The sequence below is a fragment of the Gossypium hirsutum genome, chromosome D03, assembly GCF_007990345.1.
Source record: "Gossypium hirsutum isolate 1008001.06 chromosome D03, Gossypium_hirsutum_v2.1, whole genome shotgun sequence".
Taxonomy (NCBI): Eukaryota; Viridiplantae; Streptophyta; class Magnoliopsida; order Malvales; family Malvaceae; genus Gossypium; species Gossypium hirsutum.
In genome coordinates this window covers 1748244-1771424 of record NC_053439.1, presented here as the reverse complement: position 1 = coordinate 1771424, position 23181 = coordinate 1748244, and the positions used below count along the sequence as shown (strand labels likewise).

At 33.5% G+C, this 23181-nt stretch overlaps 4 protein-coding genes and 1 pseudogene across 4 annotated transcripts; all 5 read left to right on the top strand.

Moving 5' to 3' along the window:
• The first annotated feature begins 2206 nt into the window (after positions 1–2206).
• On the top strand, positions 2207–4787 carry LOC107944998 (uncharacterized). Its single transcript, XM_016878806.2, has 3 exons — positions 2207–2782; positions 3361–3752; positions 3976–4787. Exons 1-3 carry the CDS (start codon positions 2752–2754, stop codon positions 4138–4140), a joined length of 588 nt encoding a protein of 195 aa, XP_016734295.1. The 5' UTR covers positions 2207–2751; the 3' UTR covers positions 4141–4787.
• Positions 4788–9004: 4217 nt separating this feature from the next.
• LOC121215285 (uncharacterized) lies at positions 9005–12891 on the top strand. Its single transcript, XM_041089566.1, has one exon. It carries the CDS (start codon positions 9713–9715, stop codon positions 12521–12523), a length of 2811 nt encoding a protein of 936 aa, XP_040945500.1. The 5' UTR covers positions 9005–9712; the 3' UTR covers positions 12524–12891.
• A 1748-nt stretch (positions 12892–14639) lies between these two features.
• On the top strand, positions 14640–17515 carry LOC121203513 (putative B3 domain-containing protein Os03g0621600; annotated as a pseudogene).
• Positions 17282–17778, top strand: LOC107907805 (B3 domain-containing protein Os11g0197600). Its single transcript, XM_016835121.1, has 2 exons — positions 17282–17497; positions 17566–17778. Exons 1-2 carry the CDS (start codon positions 17282–17284, stop codon positions 17776–17778), a joined length of 429 nt encoding a protein of 142 aa, XP_016690610.1.
• Positions 17779–19710: 1932 nt separating this feature from the next.
• Positions 19711–20871, top strand: LOC107908227 (B3 domain-containing protein Os01g0723500-like). The gene is made up of 2 exons (XM_016835465.2): positions 19711–19837; positions 19944–20871. Exons 1-2 carry the CDS (start codon positions 19754–19756, stop codon positions 20379–20381), a joined length of 522 nt encoding a protein of 173 aa, XP_016690954.1. The 5' UTR covers positions 19711–19753; the 3' UTR covers positions 20382–20871.
• The last annotated feature ends 2310 nt before the right edge of the window (positions 20872–23181 follow it).

The window sequence follows — 23181 nt, the reverse complement described above, 5'->3', positions numbered from 1 at the left end:
ATTGTCTCATTAATACCGAGGGAAAGAAGCATCACCTTCACTCCTGCTTGCTGCATTGAGCTTTAAATGTCAAAACCATGATCATGAGGTTTGATTACATAGTTTAGTTAAAATGACAATTTTTTTAACTTACTCCTCCACTTTTTTTTATTTACATTAATCTTAAATTTAAATTTAGTTAAATTTATCACTCCGAACATTCTCATTATCTGAAACTCACGCAATACCAACAATAAAAAAAATCAACAGTGTAAAAAAAAATTTCAACAACATCCAACCTGGTGGAATAGTAAAACATATTGCACTTTCAATGGAGAACTTAGGTTCGAATGTTAGAGACGACATTGTTGGGAGGGACAACCGTGAACCCTTAAGCATAAACCATAAAATGGACATAAAGAGTACCATAAATAAAACTTAAACCAGCTTCTATGTACATAGTCCACCATCCAGATATGTTAATTGAATTGATTTTAAATCGGTTCAATCTGAATAATATTTATTAAAAAAATTTGTTTGTTTGAATTTAAAGCTTGAATTTTTCTAGTCAAATCATTTCAAGTTACTTGCTTGATCGGTTTTAAATTCAATCAGTTAAATAAATCCTAAATATTGACTTTTTAAAACAAAATTAAATGAATTTTCGAATTTGAATGGATATTAAAATGCCTAACTACCGCCTATAAAAAGTAACCACGTAAAGATTAAAAAAAAAAAGAAAAGATCATCTCCCACTCATTGTAATCAAATGACCCCAACTTTTAACAAAGTATGATGATGTCTCTTATCAATTCAAGAACAGTGACCATAACATGCATGGACATGGGTGTTTATGTGAATGAGGTACAGTCAAGAAATGCACTCCCTCAAAAGCCCAAACCCATAAAAGAAATTCTATTAGGTCCTTAGTGAATTCCACCATCAATGAACAGACGAACGATGATGATGATGATGATGATGATGATGATGATGATGATGATATTATACAGGGTCATTTGATAAGCGTCTATACCATGTGGTCCGAAGACCTTTGCAAAGGGTATTTCAGTACTTTCAAAAAGATAGTTGACTAATCATAGATCATGAAACATGAAATCATGATCATAATTGGCTGGCTTTGACAAATTATATCACCACTAAAGTAATGCACGTGCTCTCTAAAGTAAACAATGTAGAAGATTCAATTGAATTAAGATTATGTTACATGAATTTTTTTAATTTTTTTAAAATTATATTTCCATATTCATGTATACGATATATGAAGAAAAATCCGAACAAATATAAGTTTTAATCCAAAATTAAGGGTTGACTTGAAATTTGTTTGTTTTCTATAACATATTTTTGAAGATGAAGCAATCTTTGATGTAGCCATTTTTTTAATTCAATGTAACCCTATAAATACTTGTTCAAACTTGTGCACTAAGATTTTTTTTTGTTTGTTTTCATGTTATTATAAATTTATATTCAACGATACTATATAACTAAAAAACTATATCTTATATTTATATTTTATATTTATATTATGAATGATAAGAATTGATGTAAATTGACAATATGATTAGAATTTTAAATCCTGTATTAGTTCGGGCCAGTTCTTCATTGCTTAAAAAAAGCACTTCTGACTCCAAAAGCACTTTTGAAAGAAAAACTGTGAAGAACAAGTTGCTTTTGGCTTTTCCTCTCTCAAAAGCACTTTTGGTGCTTAATTACTTTTTTACCCCTCTAATAACATAGTATTTTTTTTCTTGGTGCTTAATTACGATTGTGTTAAAATCATTAATTAAAAATAAAAAAATATTTTTTAAAATACTAATTATAAATATTTAATGGTTATATTTAAATATTTAAAATATAGTTTTTATATTCTAATTAAATTTTATAAATAATTAATATTTATTGCTTAAAAATATTTACCATTTATATTTCATATATTAAAATATTAACAACAAGTTATAACATTTTTTATATTATTACTAAAATATAATAATATTAATTAATTTAAATATTATTTAAATGCATATTTGTTACTTGATAATAACATGTCTAAAATGGATATTTTATTTCTCAAAAGCATTTTTTGACAGCAATGCCAAATACTTAGAGCATGTTTGGTTTGGTGTATTGGCATAGCCAATACACCCCTAATCGGTGGGCCCCACCTAATGCGACTGTATTCCATCGTTTGGTTTGATGTATTTCTAATACAGGTGTAATCCTTTACCTTCCTAATCGGTGAAAACCACCGATTTCTAATCCCCCTCTTTTCTGCAGATTAGTTGCCCCTTCGGTTTCCCCTCCCTGTTTTACCCTTTCTGCCGATTTGCTCCCTCTGTCTATATGCAAATCTTGAAACAGACATTGAAGATGGGTTTCACAGACATTGAAACAGACATGAATGAAACTATGTCAAAACAATATAACTCCTATTTTCAGAATTTTAAAAAGAAAATACACTTTCTTCCTTTTCTTATTTCTCTCTTCCAAGGTCTTCATCATAGAAACAAAACCCAAAGGTGGAACCATTTTTGCAAGCATAATTTTTCGGAATTTCGAAGACCACTTCTTTCACTTTCTTTGAAACTCTATTTTCTTCTTTCTTGTTTGGGAATTTAAAGATGAAGAAACGGAGAGGTAAGCTGACTCGAAAGATGATGGAGCAAGTGCCAGGGGCATTGGGAACTAGCGCTAGCTTGGCTCTTCGTTTGGGACAAACCATTTTCTCCTCTGCTTCACTTCTTTTCATGTGTTTGGATGTTGAATTCTATAACTATACTTCTTTCAGGTGATTCCCAAAAGCTTCATTTCTTCTATTTTGTTGGGTCAAATTTTGATTTTGGTTTTCTCTTTACCCTTTAATTGTCAATACCCATGCCCTTAATTTTGTTATTTTGTTGGAATTCAATTTTTTGTTACTTGATTTCTGGTGTTAAAGTGGAAGTCTCTGGGAAAACTGTCACGATCATCATCTTGATGAATCTAGTACTATGTTAGGAGTTAAAAATTTTTATGAGAGGACTGATCAGAATTTCTTTGCTTTTCCATTTTTATTGAGAAAGAAAGATAAATGCAGTCAAATGAGCTGTATGCAATTCTTTTATGTGATCTTTTGGGTTCTGGGCTTTGGAATTATCAAATGCTTTCACTTGCTTAACTATCAAACTTCAGTAAGGATTATAATATAGTTTATTGTTTCTGAGTTTAAAAAAGGGGTGAACTGTATGTTATTTCTTCTATTTCAATGGAAATTTCTCTAAGTTGATTCTAAAACTAGTTATCATGAACCTTAATGGATCTTACTGTATCTTTTAATGTTTTTTCCTTGACTTTTGGTTCTTGATTTCTCATGTTCATCAAGTTAAGACCAAACCACAGACATTGAAGATGGGTTTCCGAGGACGCCACAGGTTGCCCCATTCACCTCGGCTGATGATACGGCCCCGCTTTTGGAGAATGGCGGCAGTGATGATAAGTTAAATTTTGATGGACCCATGGATTTTAATAAAGATTTATGCAGAAGCAGTTCATTCAATGGAACCATGGTCGGTGAAGAAAATGCTGTGAGCATGCTGGTTCCGTCATACTCTCAAGAACAATTGCCAGAAATTTTTGTAGGGCTTAAATCCCAGCAGGGTTGCATTGGTGAAATGAGTGATGTTGAGGATGAGACCTTCAACACTGTTGTTAGTAGATCAAGTCAAACATGTAGAATTGATCTACTCGAAGAGATCATTGAAGATGCTAAAGATAACAAGGTACTCTTTGCTCTAAACTTGTTACTTTCTTTTGTCAACTTTGGAGGCTGTTTGGGTTTGAGAATGATCCTATGCAATGCTAATAATACTAGAACTTAGTCCATTATATCGTTGATCGCAGCATGATGAATGAACTGATCTTTGAAATTTTGAACTTCTAATGTTTTTTTTGTTGTTGCTATTTTGGGAGGATGAACTGCTAACTTATGAGATTTTGGTTCAGAAAATTTTGTTTCAGACCATGCAATCGATTATGAACTTGATGAAAGAAGTTGAACTTCAAGAGGCAGCTGTCGAACAAGCAAAAAAGGAAGCTACAAGGGAGGCATGGATATTCTCGTCAAGGTGGAGGAACTTAAACAGATGCTGCCACATGCAAAGGAAGTAAATGACATGGTTGTGCACTTGTTGATAACCTAGATGTTTTAATTACCAAAGCTAGAATGTAGTTTTACGATTTTTTCTGCTTCACATTTTATTTTGAGTGGTTATTTTCCTTCTTTACCGTGTCAAATTTTAAGTTTGATTGGTTTACTTTGATGGGTTTGTGTTATTGGATTAAGTTTAATCAGTAATAGATTATCTGTTGAGCCATGCTGCCAATATGTGATGAAAGTGTATGAATCTTAATGAACCGTTGTTGATTCTGCTGAAGCATTTTTCTGTCAAATTCGGTGAAATGAGTTTTCTAATTATGATCAATAATCTTTTTTTGAGGTCCCTTTTCAAGTGTTTCATTAAATATATTCAGCAGTAGTACTGTGTAATTTGTTTTTAATTGTAGATCACTTGATTATCTCATGAAGCATGCTGTTAATTTGCAAAGTAGAAAGTGTATTGATCTCAATGAACCATGCTGCTCTGCCGAAGCTTTTTTCTATCAAATTTGGCATAACGGGGTTAAATTGAATTTGCAATGGTCGTGTTAAATCTGTTTTGAGTGCTGCTCATGAGTGCTGCTCTTGTTAAGGCGTGCCAAGTAGGAAATGGAGTTGAAGGAGCTGAAGAAGTTACATTTCTTTACAGGTTGACTCCTGGTGCCTGTCCAAAAAGTGTGTGAATGTTGCATGAATAGCTGGTAAGGTTATTTGTAACTTTAGTTTCTCTTTGCCGAGGATCTACATGTGGACTTGTGGGAAATGGGGCCTCATTAGCTTCTATGTTGCTTATAACTTTGATATGTATAAATATAATATGGAGATTAACTTGAATAATGTGTACTGTGGGTTGAAACTATAAGGACCTTCGAAGTCCATTGAAGGATGTTAAATCATAAGATTATTAATAATTATGTTAAATTATATTTAATATATTTAATAATAATTATGTTAAATTATCTATATTATGATTTGAGTAAATTCATATAAGAATATTAGTTATTAAGAATTTTATTAAATTATATATTTTAATTATAATATATTTAATAATAATTATGTTTAAATATGATTAAATTATTTATTATTGATATTAATAATCTTATTAAAAATTAAATAACAATAACAATAATAATTTACCAAAACAAATTTCTGCTAATTATTAAGAATTTTATTAAATTATATATTTTAATTATAATATATTTAATAATAATTATGTTAATTTATATTTTATAGTATCATATATTATGATTTGAGTAAATTCATATAAGAATATTGATTATTAAGAATTTTATTAAATTATATATTTTAATTATAATATATTTAATAATTATGTTAATTTATATTTTATAGTATCATATATTATAATTTGAGTAAATTCATATAAGAATATTGATTATTAAGAATTTTATTAAATTATATATTTTAATTAAAATATATTTAATTATAATTATGTTTAAATATGATTAAAATATTTATTACTGATAATAATAATCTTATTAAAATTTAAATAACAATAACAATAATCATTTACCAAAACAATTTTATGCTAAGGGTATTCTAGTCATTTTAGTTTTTTCCATTATGCTATTACACCTCTATTCCATTCAACCAAACACAAGATTACTATTACGCCTCTATTCCATTACATTCAACCAAACAGTGGATTAGCTATTACACCTCTAATCCAATACACCTCTAATCCAATACATCTCTAATCCAATACAGCGAACCAAACGCACCCTTAAATTTTAAATTAAACTTTTCAAAAATATTTTTCCGCGACACTTTTCTACAGGACTTTTCAAAAATAACGAAGATCTGACTCTCCGAATCTAATTAGACTTTTACTTTTGAGGCGGATTATTTATGGGGTTTCGTGCATTGGTTCGGCTATTGAGGAGAGGGAATCCAAAGGCAAAATGGCCTATATGTTTTGTTTTTTTCCTTTACCTATTATATATGAGATTTTTTTATCCAATTTATTCTCGAATTATATTATAAAACATTCTTCAAAAACATTACACAAAATAATATTTTTGTTTAGACTTCTAACTATTAGGTCATTCGTCGTAAAGATGATCATTGGTCGGATCGAGATTCAATAAAATTTTAAGTTCATTTTTTAGATTTGAATTTGGCTCAGCCTGAAAAATGAGTTTAAAGTTTTACCTAAGCTCGATCAGAATAAAAATGCTAAAATTCAAGTCTAGTCTAAATTAGTCCACCCTTATTAAAAATTTATATTATTATTTTTATATAAAAATAAATTTAAAAAAATATAATATATCAAATACACTAAAAATATTAAAATACATGTTTACCAACAAATTGAAAATAAATTAAAAAATTTATTTATACTTAAATAACACTGAGATAGATACAACTTAACAAGCAAATACCTCTAAAATGGTAGTAAAATTAACAATAAAACAAATGTTATACAGTATCCAAATAATAACAACAAAGTAGTAACAATATAATAGCGAAATGACACCAAAACAGTAACAAAACAGCAACAAAAACAATGAAAAAAGTAGTAAAAAGCAACAAGTTTTTTTTTTTTGCAAATTCGGCTCGGGCCGAGCCCGTAAAAAAAACTTACATGAGGCTCGGCCCCTTTTAGAAATGGATCTCGTTTTTTTTGCCTTATCCTATTTTTCGGACCTATATTTTTACCCAAACATTCTCACTATTCAAGTAACCCGACCCATGATCGAGTCTAATTAAACTCAAGCCCCACCTATTATCAAACCAAAATCTTCTAGTTCTTCCATTCCTAATCATTCTTTCTCCAACCAAGTTTAATGATTTGTGCTTGTGTTGAGTGTTTCGTGAGTTTCTTTTTCATGGAGGTTAATTTTCTTATTTATATGACATGGTCTCAGGATATGACGTGCTAAGTAGGTTCTCATGCATGTCAACACGTATCCTATTCTAGAATCAACATGTGTCCCTTGAATATGGGTTCGTCTGCATGATGACGCGAACCCATCAAATGCGAACTCATACAAGCGAGCTGTACGATATAACTACCAAAGTAAAGAAGATTGATCAGCCTTAATCGAGTAACAGATTACTAATGACCAACAACATAACAACTTGCTTTGATAATGGTCTCCTAATTGGTCAAGTGCAATCGCCTTTTGTCCTTTGTTCCATCTTACAGCAAGTTGTGATTGTTACTATAGTGGTATGGATGAGTGTGAGTCTTCCTATCCGTGACACATTTGGAGAAATTGATACTTTGACCTAACTCTGCCATAAAAGAGTGTAGGATTCCTCTTATAGTGAGGATGGATTTTTTTGTACTAAGCAAACAAAATGACCATCCATTAAATGCAATTTCCTATTAATGTGACATGAGCCCCCACTTCAACTAACATATTTAATAAGGATTCCATATCTATGCATTCATTAAATGCTGTATATTCATAAATCTTGGCAAAATTTAGTGTTCCTTTGTGAGTTTGAGTACAAAAATAAATATTGGGAAATAATATAAACTTAATATTAAAGAAATTCATTCTAACTGATGGGGTTTTCAGAAATACCACCAAAGATGAATATAAAGAAATGGGTAAACTATTAAAACAGTTACTTTTGTTTATCTTAAGTTACACTTTAATCACTAATGTTTGAAATGTTACGTTTTAGTCACTTACGTTATCGCATTGTAATATTTTAGTCACCAAGCCGTTAATTGTCGTTAACAGTGTAATGGTAAGTTGACTCGGCACATTAAATCATCATTTCAAACAAAAAATTTAGGTTAATTTATACAATCGGTCCCCATATTTTTTTTCGTTTTGAGTAATTTAATTTTTTTCTTTTATATTTTTTTAACTTTATTTTTTTCTTTATTTTCTTTTAACGTAATTTTTCTATGTTTTTCATTGGTTTAAACTAGTCCTTATACTTTTATTTTTTTTGAAAAATTTAATTTTTTCAAGTGAGACGAGCTAAATTTGTTATTATACCAATTAAAAATATATTTAATTGGCAGAAAATATTAAGGTTGTGATTAATTGTCTTTGGCTGCGATGGGTGCTAAATTTTTTTTTGGGATTTTAGTTGTATATTATTATGAGATGGTTAAATCAAAATTTTATTATTTGTGAGGTCAAAGTGCAATTTTACCAAGTACTAATTTAAAAATTTATAAGCATTAAAGGGCCAAAACTAAAAAAATTTCATTTTAAAGAATTAGACCCCTGCCAGCCTCTTGGTAGCTAACACCGTCCTCGTTAATTACTTACCTTCTAAATTGACAAAAATTAAATTATTTCAATTTTTCTAATATCAAATTTGAGAAAGTTCTTACCATTATTAAATTGGGTTACAAATTGCTCATAATTCAAAATAGCAAAATACTTGTGATTGAACCAAAAACATACCTTATTTTATGATCTGATCTCATTTTAGATAATCATTATAGTGCCAACAAAACACTCAATCTTTATGCATGTATGAAATACACCAATTAGCCACAAAAAAGAAGAAGATAGAAGCATTTTTTTCCTTTTTAGGTCACTTTGTTTAGTAATGTGTAAGTCAAATATATAGTTTTAGGCAGACAAAGCTAACATAGTTTTGCAATAGTAAATTGGCTGAAAATTTGTATATAAAATAAATGTAAAAGAATCTGATCTGGGGAAAGTTAAAAAAGAAAAAAACTGAAGGATTTGGAAGAGGTGGACTTTTTAGTTTTGCTTTTAGTTGGACAGAAAACAGCTTTTACAAGCCAGCTGATTATTTGACTTTTTTTAGCTAAGAGTTTTTGAAGAAAAGGTCTTTTCTTTATATAGGTCCCACCCACCACAAGAAAAAAAAAGAATTTGGGATATTAAAGCTTTAATTTTTTTTAATCTATAAAGGATTAAAAAAAGCATCAAACAGATAAATATTAGCACAGTTACAAACACTTCTCATTTGATTTGTTAAGGAGAGTGGTTATCATTAAAAAAAAAATGGGTAAGATATTGGAGAGAGAGAGTCAATGGGTTATCATCAATTCTTGTTTTTGTATGTATTATTTTGGGTTTTTCACCTCTTCCCCAAAGTAATTGTGCATTTGATGTCGAGGGGATAGCTTTAAAAAAGGTTCCAATTTTTAAGCTGTTTTAATGGTGGGGTGGATTTGTGTTTTGGAGAAGGGATCTTTTTAATCTTTGTTTTGTTCTTCTTGTTGAGCCTTTTTTGTTGGGTTCTTGATTTTTCAAGTGTCTTCTTTGAAGAGAGTTTTTTGGTTGTTGATTTTTGGGATCTGGGTTTTTGGGTGTGTTCTAGCTTTCTAGGGCTTTCAATTTATTCACCCTTTGACTCATTTAGTCTCTTCATTGGGTTCCCTTCCATTTTTATTCTTTTGTCTTTCTTGTAAACATGGGCTTTTGACTTTCTGATATACTTCCAATTCTGGGTTCTTCTCTGTTTTTTTATGGGTTGTTTTCCTCTGAATTGAATCCCTTTTTTTTCTGAATTTAGGGATTTCTATAGGTTTTTGTTTGATGTGTTGAAATCCCATTTTTTGTGGCGAATTTTAAGCTGGTTTTGTTTCTGGGTTTGTTCCAAGCTTTTACCGCTTTGATGCATCTCTCACTGTGGAAACCCATATCTCACTGTGCTGCTCTGCTTTTAGACAAGAAGAGCAGCAAGAGAAGAGATGGGTCTGAATCAGCAGCTGAAATAAAAAAGAACCCATCAGTTCTTCGTAGATTACACGAGAACAAGCTCAGGGAAGCTCTAGAAGAAGCATCTGAAGATGGGTCTTTGTTCAAATCCCAAAACATAGAACCTGATTCAACAAATCAAGATGAGAGCTTGGGACGATCAAGGTCCCTTGCTAGACTCCATGCTCAACGTGAATTCTTACGAGCCACTGCTTTAGCAGCTGAGCGTACATTTGAGACTGAAGATTCCATCCCTGATATCCATGAAGCTTTCAATAAGTTCCTCACAATGTACCCAAAATACCAATCATCAGACAAAGTTGATCAGTTGAGGTCAGATGAGTATGCACATTTGTCACCAAAGGTATGCCTTGATTATTGTGGATTTGGGCTTTTCTCTTATGTTCAAACTTTGCATTACTGGGAATCTTCTACATTTAGCTTGTCTGAGATAACTGCGAACTTGAGTAACCATGCACTTTATGGTGGTGCTGAGAAAGCTACTGTGGAATATGATTTAAAGAGTAGGATAATGGATTATTTGAATATTCCTGAACATGAGTATGGACTTGTGTTTACTGTAAGTAGGGGATCTGCGTTTAAGTTGTTGGCTGATTCATATCCATTTCATACCAATAAGAAATTGTTGACCATGTTTGATTACGAGAGTCAATCGGTGAATTGGATGACTCAGAGTGCTAGGGAGAAGGGTGCAAAAGTTTACAGTGCTTGGTTTAAATGGCCAACTCTTAAGCTTTGTTCTACTGATTTGAGAAAGCAGATTTCAAATAAAAAGAAGCGGAAGAAGGATTCTGCTACTGGTGTTTTTGTTTTTCCTGTGCAGTCTCGAGTAACAGGGGCTAAGTATTCGTATCAGTGGATGGCATTGGCTCAACAGAACAACTGGCATGTCTTGCTTGATGCTGGCTCATTGGGTCCCAAAGACATGGATTCGCTTGGCTTGTCCTTGTTTCGGCCAGATTTCATAATCACATCATTCTATAGGGTGTTTGGTTATGATCCAACCGGCTTTGGGTGCCTCCTTATAAAAAAATCAGTCATGGGAAGCCTTCAGAACCAGTCTGGATCTACCGGTTCTGGAATGGTGAAGATTACCCCTGAGTATCCTCTCTATCTGAGTGATTCTGTAGATGGTCTTGATGGATTGGGTGGAATTGAGGACAATGAAGTTGGTACAAATGGTGATAAGCCCTCTGACAACCGTCCAGGTACGCAGTTGCCTGCCTTTTCCGGTGTCTTCACATCTTCTCAGGTTAGGGATGTATTTGAGACAGAAATGGATCAAGATAATAGTTCTGATAGAGATGGAGCAAGTACCATATTTGAAGAAACCGAGAGCATTTCTGTAGGAGAAGTGATGAAAAGCCCCGTTTTCAGCGAAGATGAGTCATCAGACAACTCATTCTGGATTGATTTGGGTCAGAGTCCTTTGGGGTCCGATGGTGCAGGTCAGTTGAATAAGCAGAAAATAGCCTCCCCTTTGCCACCTTTTTGGTTTAGTGGCAGGAAGAACCACAAGCGGCCCTCTCCAAAGCCAACATCAAAGATATATGGCAGCCCGATATATGACGATAAAGATGCGAACTTAGGGCATGATGATCATGTATTATCCTTTGATGCTGCTGTTTTATCAGTTTCACAAGAACTGGACCGTGTGAAGGAGATCCCTGAAGAAGAACTGTTTGCTGGAACGAACATCAGATCACAAAATCAAAAGAAGGCTTCTGATCATTCCCATGTTCCGGAAATAGAGGAAGAACAAAGTACCAGCAAACCACTGGCTGTGGGGTCTGTATCTGGTTCTGCTATAAATAGAGCTCGCCTCAAAAATGGGCTAGCAAATGGCTCAACTTCTGAAATTTCCTCGGAGATTAAAGAGAGTGCCATTAGAAGAGAAACTGAAGGTGAATTTAGGTTGTTGGGAAGGAGGGAAGGGAACAGATATAATGGTGGCAGATTTTTTGGGTTAGAAGATGAACATCCTAGCAGGGGACAAAGGGTATCCTTTAGCATGGAGGACACCCGTAAAGAGCGCACGAGTCATACTTTAGAGCCAGGAGAAGTGTCTGTGACCAGCCTTGATGATGAAGACTACACCAGCGATGGAGAATATGGTGATGGACAAGACTGGGACAGGAGGGAGCCTGAGATAATATGTCGGCATCTTGATCATGTTAATATGTTGGGGCTCAATAAAACGACTCTTAGATTACGGTTTTTAATTAATTGGCTTGTAACCTCATTGCTGCAGCTTAAGTTACCTAATCCAGATGGAGACAGCAGAGTGAATCTTGTTTACATTTACGGCCCGAAAATAAAATACGAAAGGGGTGCGGCTGTTGCATTCAACGTGAGGGATAGAAACAAGGGTCTCATTAATCCAGAGATTGTACAGAAGTTGGCTGAAAGAGAAGGTATCTCTCTTGGTATTGGTTTTCTCAATCACATACGAATATTAGATAGTCCGCGACAACAGCAAGGTGCTCTGAGCCTTGAGGATACTACCCTGTGCAAACCCATGGAAAATGGGCGACATGATGGGAAAAGCAGGTTCATAAGAGTTGAGGTTGTCACAGCATCTCTCAGCTTCCTAACTAATTTCGAGGACGTCTATAAATTGTGGGCTTTCGTGGCAAAGTTCCTTAACCCGTCATTCATCAGAGAGGGTACACTTCCAACCGTGGCCGAAGAAGAACCAGAGACATAATGAATCAAGCAATTCAAAAGCCAGTCGTGAAACAATCCAGGAGTCTGACTGGAAGATTCAGAAGACCTTGAAGAGGATTTTGCAGGTGCACTAGTATATGCATGGCTTGTTCTTCCTCAAGACTCTCCGATGCAAGTGGGTGAATTTGTTAATTAATGTTTGTTGTTGCTTGAAAATGTCCATTCTCTTTTGGAGGTTCTTGTAGAGTTGTTTTAGAAAAAAAATGTACCATTTTGGAAGTCGCCATGACCTCAAAGCAGAAACTATATGGACAACTGTTACCACTTAAAAGCATTTCTGCTTTTGGTAACATTCCATTTTCTTCTCTGTAAAAAAGTAGCATCTAATTTTACCTTCTCATTTGCCTAGTTGGTTCTTGAACCATTTTTACTTTTCACCATAGTCAAGATAGACAAGCTTTTTAATGTGAGAATAACAAGATAGACAAAGCATGAATAAACTTTGTTGGAAGTTAGAAATTTTTGTTGGCTATATACCAAATTATGCTTTACTGTCAAATTAGAAGCCATGAAAGTGTAAGAATATCCATGGTAGATACTGGTGGGTGAAACACATTGTTTAGATTAGGTTGAAGTTCAATAGATCATACAACTTGTCAATAACATGATGTTAATAGAATTGACATTAAACAAAAAACCCCATCATGAAACTGGATTAATTAGTCAAAGAATCCAAGGGTGGACTGAAAATCAAAGAGTTTGTATTCGATGTCCTTTTCCAACTCGTAAATTATCAAAGGTTGGGCCATAGCCATTGAGTTTTGTTCCCTATGGAATGTAATGCTGAAGTTACATATCAATATCATTATGCTTTTCTTTCTTTTGGTTACTTATTTTGGATCCCACGTTCTACTTAGTGGGGTTTTTTTTTAATAAAGTTGGTAGGGTATAAAAAATGGGCACTGCAAGCTTCTTTTCATATCCAGAAATCATGATTCAAGACCTACTTTTTAAGGTATATTTTTTTCCAACAAAATCATCGTATAGTATCTTGTAGGCAAAGCTGTCTTGTACGGGGAACTTGTACGAGGTGGTTGATGATGGTGAAACATTGACAAACTTCATCTAAATTGAAAATTGCAAGTTTGGTCACCAGTTAAAAACCTGTTTGATATGGAAGATTTTGCATGTCATCATCATTATGAAGTATTGTTATTATTGTTGTATATTAATAAGGGATAAGGCATGTTGAGGGTGGACCAACTCTTCAAGAAGAAGTCTTCGAAGTGTCGTCCTAGTGGATGCTGACCCAATCCCTCAACAATGTAAGGTATTATTTCTAAGGGAAGGGTTTTGCACCCTCCGTGGAGAGCATGTACGGTTGACAAAGGGGGGGTGCCTCGATTGTATGTGGACATATGACCACCCACTAAGAAACAATGTGAGCACCTCGCCCTTGGTAGCTAGCTCAAGTGGTATCATATACCCCAACAGGTGACCTATATACCATAGGTCAGGAGTTTGAATCCCAAGGACAAAACAATCATATTGCCTCTTGGTGGATGGTTGTACGTCCACACACAGTCGAGGCATCCCCTTCCGCGAACCATACATGGCTTTCTGTGGAGCGGGGGCAAAACTCTCTCGAGGGACAATACTTTCCATCGTTGAGGGACTGAGTCGGTGTCTTTGAGAACAACACTTTGAAGACTTCTCCCGGATGAGTCAATCCGCACTCAACAAGGTGCAATGACAAACATGGCCAGAAAATCGGTTGATTTGTCAAAGGTGAACCATATTTGGTTAGTTAAACAAGCAACCATCTGGATTTTCCTTATAGTTTGGCCAGAACAGAGGTAAAATCTTAAAAAAGCATTAAAGCCCCACTTTTCTAGCTTGCATTGCATAAGATCAATGGAAGAATCATAATATGGAATGATAGAAGTCAATCCATACTTCCATTGCCTTTAGCACCATATGCTCCATGCCAATGAAGCAATCCAGGGCTTTTTCTATCCTTTCTATTTTTTTTCCCTTTAGTACACAATGGTTAAGGCCCCATAATAAGAAGAGACATCATTGATTTTTATTAACAAGCCAAAATTCAGATAGGGCATTCCAAGAGTTCTATTAACATCAAATTTTCACGTGTTGATTTCTCAGCAATGGCTGAAGGTAAACCTTAACCATAACAAAACAAACTCCATGATTTTGGTTCACTTTTTCCTTGGGCAAGAGTTTTCAGCCAATGGAAGCCTTTTTGTTTTTTTGTTCAGAGCCAGTGGAATCAAATCAATTTTTAACATTTTTAGAAACTGGGAAAGCAATTCAACAGGAAATCCTGTCCATGATAGCTATAACTGATATAGAATAAAAAATCCTGGACTGATACTATAGTATTCAATTGTGAGATACACCATAGTTTGAAAGCTATGCTTTATTCTCTGACAGATTCAAAAAGAAAGAAATAAAATGAAGAGCCAAAGGAGCAACTGAAAGCTGCAACAGTTGAGCAAACTTTCAATATGACTAGGAAACCAAAACGAAGCCCTTAATTCTTCAAGGTCTTGGTAGGAGACTTTGATAAGAAGTTGGTAAGTTCAAGTCCTACTAGCAGCTATTTAATGTTTTATATATATAATAACTTATTAACTGCTGTTTTTGTTCTTTTCTTTGCAGAGAATTCCACCAGCTTTTGTGAAGTATGTTTCCAAAGGAAATGTGACTACCATGTTCACCTTGTATTCTGACTCAGGGAACTCATGGCGAGTTAAAGTCAAAGTTCAACAAGGAAGCTTCTTTTTCAACACTGGATGGTCAAAGTTTGTCAAATATCATGGCCTGGAAAAAGGGATTTTCTGGTTTTCTTTTTGGTTGATAGTTCAATGCTTGATGTTTTCATTTATAATCGAACAGCATGTGCAAAGAACATCATTTTGGCTGCTAAGAAACCAAAGGGTCGACCCCCTAGAGTTAGCAGACAGATTGAACAAACCCCAAACAAGAAACCAAGAACAGCTCCTCGTGAGCCCCAACCTTTTCATTTCATGTATAATCCTTCATGTTCGTTTTCCATTTCACTAACTTTTTTAATGTTTCATGCATAGTTTAGGTGCACAGGAGGTTGAGTTTGTATCTGAAGTAACCCCAAAGCATGTGTCATTGCAAATGGTTGTGATGGAATACCATAAATACTATGGTGTAAGAACGACTACTTATTAAATGCTGTTAATAAGTGTTAATTACTTTCTACATTCATGTAAATATATGTTTCTTAAATTTCAGTATATTCCGCGTTGTTTTGTCAAAGAAACAGGCATGGGAAAGGAATCCATAACGGTAATTAAGGATCCAAGAGGTGGGATGTTGCCAATGAAGACCACCGTGAGTAGAGAACAGGTTCGTTTTGGTTGTGGATGGTTCCAGTTTCTGCATGGAAACGAAATAGCTGCTGGAGATACCCTGTTGTTTGAGCACTTTCCAAATACAGGCAATTCTATCCACGTACAGGTTATTAACAAGGGTGGAAATGGGAACTGTGGGAGACTAAACAAGCAAGCAAATCCTTGTGAGGACACCAGCCTTGCAGCTAAGCGACCAAGAGGTCGACCTCGCAAGCAAATTGAAGAACCACCAAGCACAAAATATGCTCCAAGCACAGCTTTTTGAATATTGAACTGTTGAAGATGGTGACCATGGGTTACATTGTATGCCAGTCTTAACTTTTGTTTGGTTTGTAAGAAAAAAAATGGTATGATTATGAAATTGAAAAGCCCTTTAAGTTCGGTGATCAACACTTCATATCATTATTTTTCTGTTTATAGTACTTCCTCCATTAGACTAAAGATTTTAACAAGACCAAACACGTTACACAGTTAATTACTCTCTCATAATTCTTACTATAAGGTTTTAATTAATAGTGCTGGACAGATAAGATTATCTGCTATAATTGGAGATCCTAGCCTTGGTTTTGAATAGCTGAAGAGGAAGATGAAAGGCAAATACAAACGTTGGTCATTAAATGAATATGTCCTTCAGTTTCCCGTTGAGCTCAGAAACAATGAATTTAGCAGTCAATGGCTAATAATCATCATTAAAATTGTATTAATTACTTTTGAAATATGGGTTTACGGGCATTTCCTTATGATTGATAAAATACTCAGCAATCTCCTTTAAGTTTATGTTAGACAATTATTTGCAGAAACTCTCATAGTAAGCTGTTCTAGCATGGCTGCTTCTTCTCACCAGCAAGGCAATGGTCATTTAAAGTATATAAGCGACTCACCTTATTTCTTCAAAATAATTCTCCAAGACAATATCCAAAATGGAAAACTTGTAACCACTTTCCCAGCATCTCTCTTTTACTTTATCTGATAGTTGCATGTATTGATAAGAGTTCTTTTACAGGGAATTCCCAAAAAGTTTGTGAAAAACCATGGAAATGGCATGTCAAGCCCAGCAATGTTCAGTGTCCCATCTGGTGAAGTATGGAAGGTGGAACTTACAAAATGTGATGGCAAAATATGGTGTGAAAATGGCTGGCTAGAATTTTCAAATCATTACTCTTTGTACATTGGACATCTTTTGGTTTTTAGATATGATGGGAATAGCAATTTTCATGTAATCATCTTTGATAGGACTGCTACAGAGACAATATCCCTAAACCAGCAACTATCACAGGCAGTCCAATGTAATTTTGGAGCAGAATATCGACCAATCCAGGAAACCGGGAGAGGAATCGCAATTGCCTCGCCCTCGCCCTCAGTCTCATAAGATGATGAGAAGTACTAAATCAGCAATGGAAACCGAAACCGAGTGCAATGGGAAGCCTGATTTTCCTGCTAGAAATGGTGATACAAGCACGAACCATAACACAGTTCGACGATTGAATACATGTGAAAAGGTTAAGGCTCTCGAGAGAGCTCGTAATACTTTCAAATCTGAGAATCCATTTTTCTTGGTTGTCATTCAACCAGATTATGTCGGTCTTAGTCTCGGTAAAAGATATAGATTGGTAAGCAATCAATTGAATTCCCACTGTCAACATATATGTATGCTGTTCGTTCATTTTGTTATGTGCAGGCCATACCAGCTGACTTTGTAAGGGAAAATTTGATGAAAGAGCACTGTTCTATAACTCTTTGTCACTCAAGTGGGAAAACTTGGATGGTTACCTTCAAGCGAAATCAAAAAGGGAAAAAGCTATATTCATTTCTACAAACTGGTTGGGGTACTTTTGTACGGGATAACAATATCCAAGTCGGTGATGTTTGTGCCTTTGAGGCTTTTTTATAAAACTAACATAAAAAATTTAGTTAATTACATAAATGACTTATTTTTCTAATTAAACAGTAAATAAGTTAAAATTTACAATAAAAATTGGTGGAGCAGAAGAGTTTGGCGCCACCAAATGCCACGTCAGCAGCCAAAATAAAAAAATTATTTTTTTAGTAGAACCATATAGAATAGCGTCACCTATATAAATACCAGAAAAATATTATAATTTTTGAAAAAATAGAGGGACTTCAAAAAAAATTCCATTTTTCAGTGAAGCCAAATAAATTTGCGCCACCAATCTCCACTGCCCACTTTTTTTTTCTTTAAAGCTTTTTAAAATTTTAAATATACTAAAAGAATTTTTTTATCTTTACCTATTAAAAAATATATTAATATATTAAAAATTTAAAATTGGTTATACTTAAATTTTTTTAATATATTCAAAATTTTAATATATTTTAATATATTAAGTATATTAAAAATTTAAAATCAGTTATACTCAACATTTTTTTAACATATTAAAATTGGAAACTGGTTGTGCCAATACTAGAAAATGAAAATTTTGTTTAAAGTCCCTCATTTTTTTAAAATTACAATCTCTTTCTAATATTTATACAAGTAACTTCATTCTACATGGTTTTACCAAAAAATTGATTTTTTTTATTTCAATTGCTGATGTGGCATGTTGGTGGCGCCAAACTCTTTGGCTCCACTAACTTTCTCAGTAGATTTTAAGTCATTTGTTTAATCAAAAAAATGAGTCATTTGTATAATTAATTAAAGTTTTTGAGTTAATTTTATAAAAAAGCCTGCCTTTCAGCTAATAAATAGCATCAGAATATTTACCAAGGCCAGCATGCAAATTGCCATCAGTCATTAGCTCCAACTGATGTGTTTCGTTCAGTGAAACGAAGGCTTTGATTCACTGAAGGCTCCGTTGTATGCAAGTTGGGGCAGCCTGGAACCAGTTATTTATAGTTCAGCTTGGTGATTAAAACTGAATTGGCTTGGATGAAGGAGAAAGCAGAGATACCAGCCTGTAGGGTATATGTCATTGATTCAATGATTTGTTTGTCGTGTAACCATTTCGAGGATCACTATGTTCGAATGTTTTCCTTAGTTAGCCATGACATTGTAACATGTTTCTGATGTTCTCCGTATGAATATTTCACCTGTAATTGAATTTCTGATTCTAGCATTACCTAAAGTTTTCCCTGTCTTCATTCAATTGCCTGGTTTCAGCACAATGAATCACTTGAATAAGGCCAAGGCCATAACCAGAGCAGAGATAAAGCATTAAACCCCACTTTTTCCAGCTTACATGCATTGCATAAAATTAATGGCAGAATCATCAGAATGGAATGCTATAACCCAACTTATGCCTCCATTGCCTTCAACTCCAAAGCTGACTTTTAGCACTTACGAAACCTGTTCTTTTCCACAGTGCCTGTCATTAAATTAAGCACTATAGGATGTCTGCTATCACATAACTCAAATCTGAAAAGAAAAATGGTTATGATATTTTCACTATTCGGCACGAAATAATAGGTGAACAATTTTTGTATTTTTGCAGATACACATATTTTTGCCTATGCTCCAACATTTATCAAGCATTTTCACCATATATGCTCCATGCTTATGAAGCAATGACTGAACATAAGCCCATACCTTAAGAAAACAAACTCTGGGTTCTTTCATGGTTTAGTATAGGAGCCTGGGGAGGCTTTAAACCAAATCAATTTTTACCAATTTTAGAAACTGGGAAAAGAGGTTCTATAGGTAATGCTGTGATAGCTTTTTTCTGAAAATAGTATAGAAAATCCCAGAAAAATGAAATCTCTGACATCGCTAAAATATTTTTTTCTCTAGTATATGCAAAGTCATTTGACTGCAAATCTTCTACAACTCCACGTTCAACAAAAAAAAAAAAAGAAGATAAAAAGAAAGAAATAAAGTTGACAGCTAAAGAAGCAAATGAGAGCAGTAGCAGTAGATGCAAACTTTGAATATGACTAGGAAACCCAAAAGAAACCCTTCTTTCTTCAAAATCTTGATAGGAAACTTTGATAAGAAGCTGGTAAGTTCAAATCCTACTAAACAGCCATTTAATGCTTCTTAGTTTTTAATCACTCAAGTTTTCTGTATGTAGTTATTAAATGCTGTCTTCTTTGGTTTTTCTGCAGAGAATTCCACCAGCTTTTGTAAAGTATATTTTTAAAGGAAATGTGCCCACCATGTTGACCTTATATTCAGACTCAGGGAACTCATGGCGTGTTAGAATCAAAGTTGAACAAGGAAGCTATTTTTTCAACAATGGATGGTCAAAGTTTGTCAAATATCGTGACCTGGAAATAGGGGATTTTCTGGTTTTCTTTTTGGTTGATAGTTCAACTTTTGATGTTTTCATTTATAATCGAACTGCATGTGCAAAGATCATCATTTTGGCTGCTAAGAAACGAAAGGGCCGATCCCCTAGAGTTAGCAGACAAATTGAACAAACCCCAAGCCATAAATGTACTTCAACTTCCAAGAAACCAAGAACAGTTCCTCCTGAGCCCCAACCTTTTCATTTCATGTGTAACCCTTCATCTTCATTTTCCATCTCACACACTTTTTTTTAATGTTTCATGCATGGTTTAGGTGCACAGTGTAAAAGCCCATTTTGCCCGGGCCCATACCAATAAAATAACAAAACCCAATAAACCAAATAAATAAAGTCCAAAGTACAAAACCTAAATACAAATACCCAAAACCCAGTTACAACCAGACCCACTACCTAAACACTAAAAAACCAACACCAGCCCAAAACAGTGAAGCCCGATAGGCCCAAGTCTCCAAATTTTTTTGGAAAGCCAGAAACCCTAGGGTTTCTGGCGCCGTTGCCCCATACACTGCTCCACTATAGCGGCCCCATACCCCCACGCGTCTGACACCATCTGCCGCTGCATGCTCCTCCTCCACTACCAGCACCTCCATGCCCTGCAAGATCAAGACAAAAAAACAGGATAGAATAATAGAAAAAGGATGTAAAAATGGGTTATAAAACCCAAAATGAAGGACTGAACAGAGGGGTTTTTTTTGAGTTCTTCTTCTTTTTTTTTTGTTTGTTTTTTTCGGCATTTGAATACAAAAAAACAGAAGTTAGAGTTTTTAAAAAAAATACATAGATCTCAGTACTGAGATAGCAAGCATTCGGAAAAAAGGAAAGGCAAACGGAAAAGGTTACTTTTTTTTTTATTTCTATATACATATCTATACATTTTTAAAGTTAATATAAACCAAAAATCTATATATTCTAAGACCAAGAACAAATAACAAAAAAATAACAAAATTTACCTTTCCGGCCACCGCGTGCGGTGGCCGGCGCCGGCGCCGGCGAGCCTCCGGTGGCCGTCCGGTGACCCCCCCTTGGCCGGAAATCGCTCCGTGCCCTCCCTCTCCCTCTTTCTTTCTTTTTTTTCCCTCACCTGGTCACAAATGAATTTTTCAAAAAAAACTTAGCTTTTATAGGGGACCAAAACGCACCGTTTTGGTCCCCCCTGTTTAATGATAAAACGACGTCGTTTCGGACGTGGGGCGGGTCGACCCGACCCGCACCAGGGCAGGATCCGCGTGTTTTTGAGCGGAAGGGCTATTTGCGCAATTGGCCCTTCCGCATTTTTTATATTTCGCAATCAAGTTATTCGTTGTTTATAAATTGACCCTGAAATCTATTACACTTTGCGATTTAGTCCCCTTTCCAACGGTGTCGTTTCAAGTGTTTGGATAAATTACTTATTTGATCCCCCATAGTTTAACGCGCGTTCTGATAAGTCCATTCTCCTTTAATTTCTTTCAAAATTCGCCCCAAAGATTTGGTTTTAATCCAATCTCATCCCTTTTTCATCTATTTTTTTTCCTTAAATTTCATAATATTTTTGCTGTTTAATTCGATTTTAAATATTAATTGTTATATATATAATATTATTATCATTGTTGTTTTATTATTATTGTATTATATTTAACTATATATATATTTTGTTTCGTTTCTACTATTATATACATATATTATATATTCTTTAATATTAATATTTGTTCACATATTTCATTTCGTATATATATATAGGTATTTTTGTGTATATGGTATTATTTTCATGTATTCATTTATTTATATCATTTTTTTAAATAATTATATTAAGTATACACTTGTAAATATCGTGCTATTCGTATATTTCCCATTATCTCATACAAATATCTTTGCATTATTCGTCATATATTTCTTTCATTTTTATGTATATGTTTTTAGATATCACAACATTTATATATTTTCGCATTATGTTACGTATACATTTTTTATCTTTACTATTGTGATTATTAGTATATGTTTTTGTATTTATGAATATATCTTTAATACATGTAAGTATATATTTATTATTAATAGATGTTTTCAACATTATTATTATGTATATTATGTGAATATTTTAACATTATATTATATATGTATTTATATATATTACGCATATATATATACCCCTTTTTTAATATTATATTTTTTACATATATATGTAGATATACGTACTTATACCTACTTAAATATGTTTTTTCACATTTCATAATTCTTATATACTTACATATATTTATGCATATTTTACATCATATACACTTATATATTTTATACTCTTAAAAATGCTTTTTGTATATTTCACATATTTTATAATTCACATACATATATTTTATATTATCACGATTTGTAAATATATAAATACACATTTACATTTTTTATAATATTTACCGATTTTATATATACGTACATACTTATCTATGTTTTCATATTCTGTAATTTATATATATTTCTCATTTTATGGTTTTAAATTATACATGCATATATATATACATTTTTTTACATAATTGTATTTATTGTCATCATTGTTATTTGGTGTTTGTTTATTTATCCATGTACACTTGTGCTTTTTCTAAAATGTTAGTTCTATTTATTTATTTGTATGCTTTGTTTATGTAATCGCCTCGTCATTTCATTTTGCCTATTGCATTGTTGTTACTCATTTTACTTTGCTCACCTTGTCGTATTCGTTATTGTTTTGTCAAGCATTGACACTAAACACCAAAAGGAAAATTTTTCTAAATAAGGCAATATTTCGCGTTTGGAAACTCGAGAAAACGTGCCCTAACGTGCTGGGTTTCGATTTCTCGTTTGACTAAATAGCCAAATATCCTCTTAAAGCTTCAAAGTATGGTTTCATTAAACTATAAGGTGATCTTGGTTTCGATGGTTTAGAGTATCGTGTCCTAACGTGCTGGATGTGATATTCCTTCGGAACAAGAGAATCTTATGTTTCAATTCACGATATCAGATTTTCTTTTAAGGATCGTATTTTTTAAAACTCTTCAAATTTTCAATTTTCGACACTAAGACACTAATTA

Bases quoted from the DNA above. Each gene is read 5' to 3' on its own strand.
- LOC107907805 (XM_016835121.1), top strand. From the start codon at position 17,282: ATGGAAACCGAAACCGAGTGCAATGGGAAGCCTGATTTTCCTGCTAGA. The intron at 17,498-17,565 runs GTAAGCAATCAA...TGTTATGTGCAG, and splicing joins TCGGTAAAAGATATAGATTG to GCCATACCAGCTGACTTTGT.
- LOC107908227 (XM_016835465.2), top strand. From the start codon at position 19,754: ATGCAAACTTTGAATATGACTAGGAAACCCAAAAGAAACCCTTCTTTC. The intron at 19,838-19,943 runs GTAAGTTCAAAT...GTTTTTCTGCAG, and splicing joins GAAACTTTGATAAGAAGCTG to AGAATTCCACCAGCTTTTGT.
- LOC107944998 (XM_016878806.2), top strand. From the start codon at position 2,752: ATGTTGAATTCTATAACTATACTTCTTTCAG. The intron at 2,783-3,360 runs GTGATTCCCAAA...CATCAAGTTAAG, and splicing joins TATAACTATACTTCTTTCAG to ACCAAACCACAGACATTGAA. The intron at 3,753-3,975 runs GTACTCTTTGCT...ATTTTGGTTCAG, and splicing joins AAGATGCTAAAGATAACAAG to AAAATTTTGTTTCAGACCAT.
- LOC121215285 (XM_041089566.1), top strand. From the start codon at position 9,713: ATGCATCTCTCACTGTGGAAACCCATATCTCACTGTGCTGCTCTGCTT.